The following is a 13095-nucleotide window of genomic DNA, read 5'->3' as shown; positions in this document are numbered from 1 at the left end:
CTTGACGCTGACGTGCATCAAGTATAAGATTATAGGGCGTGTTTCCTGTGTGCTTAGAGACCCAGGGGTGAAGGCAAGGAAGGCTGGCGGGAGCCCCCAGTGCTGCTCCTGTGACCTGGCTAAGCTGTGAGGCTCTCCTAGGGCTGTCCAAAGGCAGGGGCTAGCTAGTGGCGCCCTCTGCTGGCCGACAGAGGGAGTCTGTCGGGGGCTCCCTTGCTTACCTTCAGAACCTGAGGGGGTCCTGCCTAGAGTCACTGGCCTCTGCCTGGAGAGGTGTTTCTTCCATGATTCGAATCAAGAGCAGCGTGGACACCAGTGTGAAGGGTTGGAGCATTGAGTGTTCTCGTGCTGCATGGTCTTGTGTGGTCCTCACAGCTCAAGGTATACCCAGGTCTGTGTGACTACTCCAGGAGTCAGGCTCAGTGGATGTTGGGCTCTGATGGGGGTCTGGCTGCATGGCCACTTGAACCCTCTGGATTCCTGTGTGTGTGTGTGTGCACACGTGTGCATCTGTGTGTCCTTCTCTCTGAGACCTGGCCAGGTGTTGTATGTTCAGGGCGGGGGGGGGGGGGCAGCCCTGTGTGACCTCACGGTGACCCCGCTCCGCCCTGCCGTTGCTCAGGATTCTGTCCTTCAACAACCTCACGCGGCTGGACGAGGAGAGCCTGGCCGAGCTGAGCAGCTTGAGCGTCCTGCGCCTCAGCCACAATGCCATCAGCCACATCGCCGAGGGCGCCTTCAAGGGACTCAAGAACCTGCGCGTCTTGTACGTCTCTCGCTCTGGGGTTGACGGAACGGAGGGGCCCCCGAGTGAGAGAGCACAGCAGAGCAAAGCCCATCGTCACTGGCTTCAAGTCAGGGCTGAATCCACTGCTGACTGGTTCCATGTGCCAAGCCGCACAGATAGAATCCCCTGAAAAGGAACGGGTCGAGCAGCAAACCCTCCCTCCTTCCCTGGAGTGGTGCTCACAGAGGCTGACAACTGCCAACCGCTGCGGTTGCGAGGCCGTCATCCCCGCGTGGTGCAGGCAGGCTGCTGGCACTCTGGTTTTGGGGAGGAGCTTCCCCATGGTGAGCTCCTGTAGCCACCTCCAACACAGCAGCCATGGGGCTAGAGCCTTCCAGTTAGGACTTCCATTGTTAAGTTTGGAATGTTTTTTTCTAAGCCAAGGGAATACTGGGGTTCATTTTTTGATCCCAGCGTTAGGATTTCTTCAGCACCCCCTGCATCCAGGAGGTCTCAAGGAATCCCATGTCTTTGCTTGCACGTCACTTGGGAATGGGTTCCTGGAGAGGAAGCGACAGCGCCATTTCCCTCTGTGTTCTCAGTGGGGTAGCTAGAAGTTGCTGTGGAAGGCTTTCCTGAGACTTCCTAATTGTTGGTTTCACAGAAGTCCCGAGTACGTCTGAGCACAAAGCCCCCTCAAAGAGGGGCGTGTGGTTTTCAGCATTCAGTGGTCGTGGCCTCAGGGGCCTCCCTCCCGGGCACCCTCTGCTGCAGAGATGGGCCTGCCCCAGTGTGAGGAGGAGGAAGGCCTTTGCACCTGCACCTGGCAGAGCCAGCTTTCATGTCGAGCCATTGCTGGGGAGTGTGAAAGAGCCGGGAAGCCAAGCTATTGACGCCGAGGTCAGCCTGTGAGGCCTGAATAACAAGGCCGGGAACATTCAGACTGAGCTGGCCAGAAAGAGAAAAACCTTGGCAGCCGGGGCTAGCAGCAGAGACAGGGACACAAAGCCCCAGCCCCAGGTTCCTTGTTTTTTTTTTTTTTTCCCCCAGCATGAAGATAATAGGGAGGAACCCATTGAAAGACGTCCCTTCCAGCAGCCAACACTCAGTGCTTTGAGCTTCCTGCTGTAAAATAAAGGTCACAGCAAGCGTTTGACTGAGCAGCGCTCCCTCCCTGCTGGCAGCGTTGACTCCTGAAGGGGCTCTCTGCAGCCAAGAGCAGCATCCCTTCCTGCTCCCGGCCTGGGCCTGCAAGGGCTCGGGAGAGGAGAGTTGAGGAAACAAGGGCCCTGTGGAAAGTTGGGGAGGGCGGACCGTGCGCAGGAGGGAGGCTTGCTCGCCAGGTGCGATGTGTCTCGCCTGGGCGCTGTGACCTGCCCTCGGAGGCTGACTCATCGGCCTTGGGATTTGCACTGTCGAAGGAGCCTGGGCCGAGGAGTTGGCCTAATCTCTCCGATCCTGGCGAGTGGGTCCCAAGTCTGACTCAGCACCCAGATGTCCTCCCTGGCTCGGAGTCAGTGCTGTGTGGGCCTCGTGAGTTGGGCCCCGGGCTCCAGACCTGCTGGCCAGCACAGGAGGGGCCTGAGCGAGGGCCCGGGCGGGGTCCCGGGGCCTCTTCACGGTCCCTTTCCTTTGTGAGCCTTCCACAGTTTGTTGGTGAAGTCCAGAAAACTGGGGCTCTAGTTGATGTGTGAGCAGAGGGAACCTTAAGGAACCTCTTGGGCTGGTTGTCTGTGCCAGGGCCCAGCTGTCCACTCCAGGGGCGGAACACACATGGGCTTTTCCATGGGCTGTCTGCCCTGCCCCCCTTCCCGGGAGCCAGACCTCGCCAGCTGGGAAGCCATAGGCAAGGCAGGGCTGGGCCGGGCAGGCTTTGTGTTTGAGGCGTGGGCTGCCTTGGCTGGGAGGCTGCGAAGCCAGGCCGCGCCGTGAGGGGTGCAGAGCCGGGCTGCCTTGCCAGGGCCGCGTTCCTCCAACCCAAGCCTGGCGCCAGAGCCTCGGGGTGCACATGGCTGCATTTAGCTTCCTAGGGGCAGCACGGTCCGAAAAACCTGCATTGTCTTCTCCCCAGGGATCTGGACCACAATGAGATCGCGGGCACAATCGAGGACACCAGCGGCGCCTTCATGGGGCTGGACCACCTCAGCAAGCTGTGAGTATGGCGAGGGCGCCCGTGTGTGAGGGTGGTGCACGCACGCACGTACGTCCTTACACATGCAGCCATGCACAGGCCTATGGCACGGCACCTCAGGGATGCCCCATGCACTTCGGGTGTAGGGTGGGCCGAGTTTGGGGGAAGTTGGAGGCACCTGCAGAGTTGCTTGGCTGCCTTGCTACCCTGGAGCTGAGGTCTTGGCCACTTGGTGGCTTGTCAGATTTTCTGGGGTTTGGTTCTGAAGTGAAGACAGCTCAAGTTTTCGTTGTCCTTTGCACAAAAGAGCCTCAGCCTCTCAGTTTCTAGAACTGTATCACCTGGTGACTTTTGATGCTCCTAGCTATAGTTTTTGTAGTCCGTTGCAATCTCAAATGGAGCATGCGTTTCCTAGTGTAACAGTAAGAGTGTTTAGGAATTCTCCGGGCGGAGTGTTTTTTGGTCCCACCGGTAGAAGCCAGCCATTCTGCTGTGAGGTCCTGTGCAGCGTGTGGGATGTCTGAGGGGCTCCCTGGGGCAGGCTCTGTGGGAAGAAGGGCAGAGATCCTGAGATGGCACGGTGGGTAGGTGGCAGAGTCAGGAGTTGCCTGTCCGGCTGCATGGGCCCCCATGCTTTCTCCCTCGGCCCACCCTGTTTCTCCCTGCATCTCACCAGCACTTGCCGCGAGTTGCCTCCCAAAGGGCCTACAGGAGTAGGTTTGGGGTGACTTCTGCTGTTTACTGGCAACAGGCGGCATGGAGGCCCCGAGAGACGAGACCTCACCACTCACCTCGCAGCTCTTGTGCAGTGACAGGGAGCTGAGCCGAGTAAATATTTTGAGAGCCCTGGTGAAGCTGGAGGCCTTAGGGAAGGCTCTGGTGGGGGAGTGTCTTTCTGTGTGTAGGTGCCGTTGATGGGTTTGGAAACGTGTGCGTTTTCACACCTCTCCTGCCCAGAGGGTAGTGATGCGTGGTCAGCTTGCTTGGCTCTCCGAAGATCCTGCTGCCTCTCCAGCTTCCTGTGCTGATGGCTTGTCAGAAGTACAAACCAGTTTGTCATCTCTCGCCCCTAAAGCAGTGCTCTCTTCCCCCGGCCTCCTGGTCCCTTGTACCCAGGCACAGCGAGTTTGGGAAGAGCTAGAAGCAGGGGCTGGCACTGTGGTGTAGTAAGGCCGCCGCCCGCAGTGCCGGCATCCCATGTGGAAGCCGGTTCGAGTCCCAGATGCTCCACCTCCTATGCAGCTCTCTGCTGTGTCTTGGAAAAATAGTGGAAGGTACCCCAAGTGCTTGGGTCCCTGCACCCGTGTGGGAGACCTGGAGGAAGCTCCTAGCTTTGGATTGGCCCAGCTCCAGCCATTGTAGCTATAAGAGGAGTGAGCCAGCAGATGGAAGACCCCCCCCCCCCCCGCCGCCTCTGTGTAACTCTGCATTTCAAATAAATAAATCAATCTTAAAAAACAAAAAGTTGGAAGCAGCCAGCTGGAGTGGGTACATACCTGCTGCTAACAAGCGAAGCCCACAGGCTGCACATGTGATCTCCAGGCTAAAAGCACCTGACAAGCTATGCCACTGCTTTGTGGGGTCTGTACCCCCAGTAGGCCCTCGAGCTACTACTTGGGTGCTGTGGCCTTCAGGAGGCTCTTGCTTGCCACGAGGGGTAAGCGGTGGCCCTGGGACCACTGTCAGGCTGGCCCCTACTCAAGTCTTTGTTCCCTGGTGCTCCTGTTTCTGTTACCTGGACAAGGTCCAGCAGCTGTGTGTGAGCCCCAGCGAGTCAGCCCAGCCCCAGTTCTCCTCTCCCATGCTGTGCTGCTTGACGTGGGCTTCACTCAAGCCGTGGGCCCTACACTGACCTCTTCCAGGGTCTCGCACCTCCCCATCCAGCCTCCCAGATCACCGTCTTGCTGCTGCAGGTTCTGTACACTCTTCTAAAATAGAGATGAATCCTCTGGGGGAGGCCTACTCCGCAGCTTACTTGGCTAATCCTCCACCTGAGGCGCCAGTACCCCGGGTTCTAGTCCTGGTTGAGGCGCCGGATTCTGTCCCAGTTGCTCCTCTTCCAGTCCAGCTCTCTGCTGTGGCCCGGGAAGGCAGTGGAGGATGGCCCAGGTCCTTGGGCCCTGAGCCCGCATGGGAGACCAGGAGAAGCACCTGGCTCCTGGCTTTGGATCAGCGCGGTGCGCCGGCCACGGTGGCCATTAGAGGGTGAACCAACGGTAAAGGAAGACCTTTCTCTCTGTCTCTCTCTCTCACTGTCCATTCTGCCTGTCCAAAAAATCCCCTGGGGGAAACGGGGGCACCAGCAGAAGGTCTTTACTATGATAATGTATGTGAAGTTATTGATAACACCATGGTTAGGCTGCAAAATTTTTAAAAAAGAAGCCTTTTCTTCTTATATAAGAAAAAGAAAATGATGCGATGCCCATGGTTTGACCCTCAATAATCCAGCTTGGTTGGGGAATGGCTGTAGGGAGAGGTAGCTGGATCTGCCTGCTGGCTGCAGTAGTTGAAAACCTCTGTGCTTGGCATATTGTAGGTCCTGAGCAAACACTTGTGGGAGGAGAAAGAGGGGGAAGGAGGAGGCAGTCATGGCTCTGATCCCTTCCCCCTGCGGTCTCCTCACCACGTTGCCAGGAAAGCTCTATTTGTGCCCGTGGCCAGGACAAGCAGCTGCCTCACTGTGTTGCCTCGTGTGGCCCGGGTCAAGTCTGCTGAGATCCATTTGGTGTGGGCGATGAATAAATTAATTTTTAAATCCAGATTCTTCTGCAGAGAGAAATGCTAAGCAGAGGCTGGTATCATGCACAAAAAGGAATAGAGTTTATTTGGCAATGAGGGAATGAACGTGCCCCACGCTGAGAGGCACACAATGGGAGTGGGCCCAAGAATTTCCCGTCAACTAGAGAAAAGAAAAAGACAAACAAGAAAGAATGCCAGTAACTGGGAAATCTTCTGAGCTCCGTGGTGCAAGAGTGCACACGAGAGCTATGTGTCCTGGAGTGTTCCATGGTGGAGAGTGAGAAACCAGGAGTGGTGGTACTTAGGTCAATGGCGGGAAGAGCAAAAACAGGAGTGGGACTTCTCAGCAGGTTCCATGCAGAACGGGGGCTCTCTCCCTATTCCACCTGCTCTTATGAGGGGTGGTATCCCAGTTGGATGGGGTGGGGTCTTCGCTTGTGCCCTGGTCCTGGGTGATACAGGGACATCCTGGGAGGGTGGGCACATCAAGTTGACAGTTAAAGAGATGGCATCATTTTGCATGCAAACCACAGTTCCAGGTCGCCTAAACTTTACCTAGTTAGCCCGCCTCGCTCTGAGCTGCCCAGGGTGTTCCCATAGAGAAGGGCTGTGCTCCACTTGCCACGTCATATGGGATGACCCATCCTGATTGTGGAGACCACAGTCCCGTGCTGAGTCCCCTTGGTCCAGCAAGAGCTACAGGCTTGATCATCAGGGATCTGCCTTCCAAAAGGAGAGGTGAAGCTTCTTCACTGAGTTATTCCAGGACCGGGGGTCCCTTCTCCATGCAAGAGGCCAGACGGAACTGCTGCCCTGGAGAGGACAAAACTAGCACCAGGGCCGCACGACCTGGCGTGAGCGTTGTCCAGACACCGCCATTGCGGGCAGTCCTTCCAACTGGAGCCTCCTGGCAGGGCGAGAATGTGCCAAGAATGAAGTGTGCTCTCTTCTTACTCGTTTGCCTGGGATTGTTAGGTTCACACAGGGGCACAGAGGCAGCATGTGAGGAGGGAAGGGGGGGTTTCTGGATCTCACACTGGGGGCAGAGAGCACAGGTAACAGGTGCCTGGCACGTGGCAGGGCTGCCCTGCTCTGGAGTTGCTGAGAAGGGTAGGGGTGGAGTTAGCTCAGGACCTGCGAGGAGGAGTGCCTGGGGCAGGATGCAGACTGGGAAAAGGAGGCCAGGTCTCATTTCTTGCCTGACCAGGTGCTGTGCCCAGTGATGAGCAGGTGAGGGCTGGGGGCAGGTGTATATGTCTTGGCCACTCCCAAGAACATGAGCGCAGGAACCACTTTGCCCTCCTGTGCCTGCCACAGCTGCTCTGGCGGATACTGAACTCCCTCTTTGGGAGGCCAGGCTGGCCAGGAGATGCACGAGAGGAAAGTTTGAGCAGTGACTTCCTCAGCTCCAAGTCGGCGCTGGGGAGGTCAGGCCCCTGGCCCTTCCCCAAGAGCCCTGGCTGCGGGACGGAAGAGCATCTTCCTGGCCCAGCGTCACAGCCCGGCTTCCCCCACACAGCAGCCTGCTCTAAGACCTGTCGCAGCTAGCTGGAGCTCCAGCCCCCAGCCCCCAGCTCTCTACTGGGAGAAGGCCTGGGCTGTGGTAATCCGCCCCCCACCCCGCCCCACCCCGGGATGATTAGCCTCTGCATAATTGAGAGCTTGAGAACGTATTTTATTGCGATTGTCACCATTAGAAATAACAGCTTGCCCTCACTGTAAAAGAGGTCATCGTGACTAATACTTAATGGATGAAATAAAGCACAGCTTTTTCCTGGATCTGGTTTACGGGACATTTCACTGAACAGCTCGGTGCGTTTTTACGGGGACCTGGAGCGCACAGTGGCCAGCCTGCGGGGATGTGAGTAAGTGTGGAAGTTGGCAGGGCTCGCAGAAGCGCCTGGGGTTCCGTGCCCCACGAGCTGGTGCTCACCGGCCAGTCCTGTGCCGCAGGAGCCGGAGTGAGCACGGCCCCCGGGCTTTCCCGTGTCTGGCTGGGCTGTTCGACAGTCCAAGGTTCGGGTCGAGTGAGGTTCATGAGGGTCTGTCAGGATGAGATCGTTCTCGCGTCCAGGGAGACAGTCGGAGAGAAGGCAAAGCCCGAGGGGTCTTTGGCCTGTTTGCCTTTCACCCTGCGGAGGCAGGAAACAGTGCTGCTTTGTCTGAAGGCTGAATGACAGTGGCTGCTGGGGGCTGCTTCCATGGAGGCCCCTGGGCAAGGAATGTGCTTCTAATGGAGGGAGCCCAGGGAGCCTCCAGGGCTGTGGGTGCCCCGGAAGTTGGCCTGCAGGCGAGTGGTGCCCTTGGGAGCAGGTGGAGCAGGCCCTTTGTGCGCTGTGTTTGCTCTTGGGGGCTGTGCCGGCCTGAGCCAGCCTCCTGTGCACACCTGGCCAGCACCCTGCCTGCCCCCTGCCCTCCAGGACCCCTGGGCTGAGCCACGCGAGGCCGCCCTGCATTCTTTTGGTTTTCTCCGGGGCTTGTTTCCTTTGCTTTCCTCCCCTCCGTTTAGAGAGGGGCTGGTGTTGGTCTGCACCTGTGGGTCTCAGCCTTGGTGCAGGCCGAAGGCAGAGCTGGGCTCCAGTGCAGAGCCTCCCCCTGTTCCCCGGGCTCTTGGATGAGGAATCTGCCCATCCGGGGAGGGTCTAAACCCCCGCTTGCTCTGGAGGTTCTCCGCCACGTCATAGTTCCCAGTCTCGGCAGGCCCCACGGTCACTCGGTCACTCCCGCGGACGTTCAAGGAGAAGCGCCCACGTGGCTGGTGGTCACTTGGGTCGTCTGTGGCAGTTGGCTGCCACAGGGAGGAGGGAGTGTCTCTATAGGTTCTCTTCAGAGCCTGACAGCAGGGAGGGGGAGTTGGATTATTTGCTTCGCTGGGACCCAGCACAGTCCAGGAGCTCCCCCACCTAGAGAAGGCTTCGCTGTGTAATAGGCAGCCTCACGGAAGAAGGACGCCTTTGGTCCTAATGAAATGCGAGGAGCACACGCAGGCTGCGGGAAACATTTTTATTTATAAAAAGGCATCATGTTTCACATATACTTTTTTTTTTTTTAAGATTTATTTATTTGAAAGGTAAAATTACAGAGAGGCAGAGATGGAAGAGAGGAGAGAGAGGGAGGGAGGGGTCTTCCATCTGTTGGTTCACTCCCCAGATGGCTGCAACAGCTGGAGCTGTGCCAATCCAGAGCCAGGAGCTTCTTCCAGGTCTCCTACACAGGTGCAGGGGCTCAAGGACTTGAGCCATCTTCTACTGCTTTCCTAGGCTATAGCAGAGAGCTGGATCAGAAGAGGAGCAGCCAGGACTCAAACCGTGCCCACATGGCCTTAACCACTATGCCACAGTATATACAGTTTTAAGAACACAGTGATACTTTATACCTGCTCCTCCCTCTCTCCCTCCCTGCCTCCTTTTTTTACTTTTCTTTCACTTTTCTTTATAATCACACACCTGACCCTCCACTAAGTAAAGAATACATCAAGTAGTAAGTAGAAAAGCCACTGTTCTTCAGGAGCATAGACAAGGGCCATAAATAATAAGTCTCAACTTGTCAGTTTCACTCATGTATGTTACATATTTTCTTGCACCCTGTGTATTAGTTTCCACGAATCGGAAAACAGGCGGTATGGGGAAACTTGGAACAGTTACCGCCAAGGCTGGATTGGGATTTCCAGGAAGCCAGAGCCACTTCTCGGGGTGCAGGCATCGCTTGGCCCTGGGGCTGACCTGTGGGGCAGGCCCTGAGGGTCATTCTCGTGGGCAGAGGTGTAGCTTGCTGTAGCTACGTCCTGGCTGCCCGGCCCATGTAGGGTGCAGAGAGCTGTGGAGCCTCAAGACCTGTCTCCCGGTGTTCTTCTTGCTGCTTTGGGGCCCCTTTATCCCAGAATGCACCTCTCATAGCCGGCAGCAGTTGTTGGTTCCTTGCTTTTCATGGCCTGTCCCCACCGTGTCCTGTCACTGAAGACCCCTACGTCTGCTGTGAAGCCGAGCCCCCCCTGCCCCCTCTGGGGGTCCCTGCAGAGAGACGCTGCCAGCCTGCCCATGTTGTCCCAGCCTGTCGTGCTCATAAACTTGAAAGTATTTCTTTTCTGAGAGGGGAGGCCCGAGTCCGTCAGTCCCATGGGCTCGGCACAGGTCAGCCGCCACCTGCCTCTCGCAGGACAGGCGTGCCAGCCAGTGCCATGCTAATTGCCTGTTCTCTTTCTCCAAACCCTCCCTCGTCCTCCACCCCCATGCCGCCTGCATCTGGCTGTTTGGAAACTGCAGGACTCTGTTTGGAAACAAGATCAAGTCCGTGGCCAAGAGAGCGTTCTCGGGGCTGGAAGCCCTGGAGCACCTGTGAGTATCTCGCCAGACCTTGCCTGACCCACAGGCCTGCCAGACCATGGCTGCGGGGAAGTCTGCTCGCAATTTAATTGCATCTTTGTAAACCGAGAAACAGGCTCTCTGGAAACGCCAGCTGCTTCCTTCTCATTAGAAGTCAGCTTCAACTTTGGCCTTTATCTTGCCTATGCCAGGAACAGCTACGGAACATATGGCCGGTTGGTGTGCTCCCAATTAACACAATTGGCACGGGCATAAATACCTTCCTCCCCCAAGCTGCCTGTTTCACGGCGCACCTGGCTCCTGCAAGAGCCCCCCACCCCCACCCTCGAGGCCACTTCCGGGACGGACACTCTGCCTGAACCAGGCCCGGTTTCTCCACGGAGGCAGCTTTGCATTCTCAGAACCATTCAGGCGCCACCTGAGCTTTGCTACCAGAGGGGCTTCCTCTGAGACCCCGGGAAGAGGGGACGGAGCCAGCCCCGAGACATCCGTGTTGATACCATCTGGGCCTGCGGTACACGATTCTCAGATTATTTGCTTTTGGAATAGAGTTTGACGTTTATGCTGCCAGGAGATGCATTGCTCTTGACTTGCTGAGCAGGCCTCAACTTAGCTGTTTTATTGTAAATGTGTTTTTTATTTTTAATCAGTGCCTAGCAATGTCTGTGTCTACAGGGTTATGCTGTGCCATGCCGGCATGCACATGTGTGAGAGGATCAGGGTGACTGGCGTGTTTATCACATCAGGCACTGATTCTTTTTGCTGGGTGGGGACATTCAGCGTCCTCTCTACCTGCTGTGCTACAGCCCGTTAGGAACTCTTCCTCCCATCCCACTGCAAACCCCCCTCCCCCCCCAAGACATTCTCAGCGCTTGTCCGTGCGTGGGCAGTAACAGCTGCATCCTGGAGCGGGGACGGAGGGGATGAAGGGGTCTGGCTAGGGCTGTCCGGAAAAACCCATGAATGTCTTTGTTCACACACGTGGCTCGCTTGAAGGGTGCCCCAGGTTCCTGAGCGGAAGTGGTCATGTTGTGTTGCAGGAACCTGGGAGAGAATGCCATCAGATCTGTGCAGCTTGACGCCTTTGCGAAGATGAAGAATCTTAAGGAACTGTAAGTACCCGGGCTCTCGTGGCTCTGATGCACACAGATGCGGACACTCAGTGCAAGAAACACCTGGTTAAGTGCACGATGAGTACTTGCGGTGACAGCTGTGACCGTTTATTAAGTGGATGCAGGTTCCGCTGTCCTGAAAGAAACAGAAAACCGCTGTGGGGCAGTCACTGGGTCAAGGGCAGTGAATTCGTCCTTAAAGTGCCACACAACAGATACTGACTTCATGGGCCTGGAGTCTCGGTGGGGACTGCTCGGGTGTGTGTCTGGAGCAGAAAGCAGGCATCAGTAATACACAAGCAAGTGGTGTGGCTGTGGGCCATTACTTTCGTATTAACAAAAGCAGGCGGTGGGCCTGCAGGCTGTAATTTGCTAACCACTGTTGTAGATAATGTGAAATAAATTCTCTTCTATAAAGTGGATAATCACCCCTTCAGTTATGTCGGGAACAGGCTGTCCTGAGTTGCACTGAAGTGAAAAACCTGTGTCGAGAAGGGCTCTTAAGAGAGCTGGGTGGGCTGGTGGCAGAGCTGAGGGGGCGACCGGAGGCTCAGGGTCCCCGTAGCAGTGCAGGGGTATTGTGAGGCCATTGTCGACCTTCCCCCGGCTAGAAGACCTTAGCTGTAACCCAGGAACTGGACCCCTCCTGAAGTTTACTGGGACAGGAGCTGGACTGGGTGGATCACTTCTATACATGGGTCTGGGTCTGCAGCCAATGAGTCGTAGCCATGAAATCACTTCGCTAACAGTGTGACTTTGGGAGCAGACAGGAGGACACCTGCCCTGGAGTGGCCACCTTCGTGCCCCGATCTTACCCCATTCCTGAGGCCAATCATGGTGGACCGTGGATCTGGGCAGGGAGGGTGGGAATGGGGTGATGTGGCACGGTCTCTGCGGTCGGGGATCGGGCAGCAAGTGACATTCCTCCAGGTGGGAGGGGAGGTGGCCGGCACTTGACTCGTGCTGTGGGCTTTGCCGAGCAGATGCTGTGCCAGCAAGGTTGGGGTTTGCCGCAGGTGGTGGCAGCTGGTTCTGGACGCCTCCAGGCTCCACACAGAGCTGCTGCATCCCAGAACCTCAGTGGTTCTGCTGTGGTCCGCTGCCTGGGAAAGAAGCCGTCTGCAGAAAGGGTGTCGTAGCTCTCCTCACAGGGAAGGGGTGGTGGTGATTCCAGACTGAGCTGGGAGGCTGGGGGCCGGGATGGGTATGTGAGGAAGGAAGGGCGGTGACTGGGACCGCAGAAGGCCAGCAGGGATCCCCTGTGCACTGTCCCTTTGCGACTTCTACCCCAGGAACGTTCAGATGCAATATCAGGAGTACCAGAGGCCTGAATTGAAAAGGAGGGGGCAGATGAGGTTTTGGGTCTCACAGAAAAGGTTGGGAAGAACTGGACCCCTCTAGAAGTTTGCTGTCTCCCCAGCCCCCTCCATCCCCCTATGCCCCCCCCCCAAAAAAAAAAAAAAAAAAAAACCCTGCTTCTGCCTGGTTCTGGAGGCTCAACCTTGGTCTCCTGCCTAGGTTTCCCATCAGTTGGTGCGTGCACCTTATTGTGGCTGGCCCTGGGCCCAGTCCTCTGATGGGAGAAATGGTTAATTCTGCACCCGCACGGTCCTTCTCTCCCCTGTATACTTAGTCATCCTCTGGGTATCTTTCCATCAGCAATGATTGGAAACACACTGAGTTGGAATCATTCAAACGCCTGTGGCGAGCCAGTCATGTCTGGGACGGTGGGAGGGCAAACTGTGGAAGCCGAGGCTCTGGGCAGCTGGGGAGGCCAGGGGGCTTGTGGGTGCAAGCCTGCAGACCCCGCCATGCAGTCGAGTGGGCCTGGTCTCTCGGACTTTCCTGTGTGTGCCATTGGCGGTGGTGGAGGCACCACGACCTCACTGCTGACCGGCTCCTCGCTTAGCCTGCAGGAAGACCCTCTCTCCTTTGCTCTGGGCTCTAGTCTCTTGCTTCTCCGTTGAGGGGCTTCATTGTGGAGGAGGTAGCAGATACTTGAAGAGTGAGGCCCGGCTGGTCCACAGAAGGTCGGGGGTGAGGCCTCACCTTCTCCATTTATAC

General features: G+C 56.8%; 1 protein-coding gene across 1 annotated transcript in view; it reads left to right on the top strand.

Moving 5' to 3' along the window:
* The window catches only part of LRIG1 (leucine rich repeats and immunoglobulin like domains 1), a 118669-nt gene that overhangs the window by 88713 nt on the left and 16861 nt on the right, over positions 1–13095 (top strand). Inside the window, exons 8-11 of the mRNA XM_062201230.1 lie at positions 623–766; positions 2799–2879; positions 9860–9931; positions 10960–11031. Of these exons, the coding sequence (XP_062057214.1) occupies positions 623–766; positions 2799–2879; positions 9860–9931; positions 10960–11031 (369 nt within the window). The remainder of the gene's footprint in view (positions 1–622; positions 767–2798; positions 2880–9859; positions 9932–10959; positions 11032–13095) is intronic.

Source organism: Lepus europaeus, chromosome 9 (assembly GCF_033115175.1).
Source record: "Lepus europaeus isolate LE1 chromosome 9, mLepTim1.pri, whole genome shotgun sequence".
Classification (NCBI taxonomy): Eukaryota; Metazoa; Chordata; class Mammalia; order Lagomorpha; family Leporidae; genus Lepus; species Lepus europaeus.
Note: the sequence above shows the minus strand (reverse complement) of the source record. Positions and strands in the feature narration are given on the sequence as shown.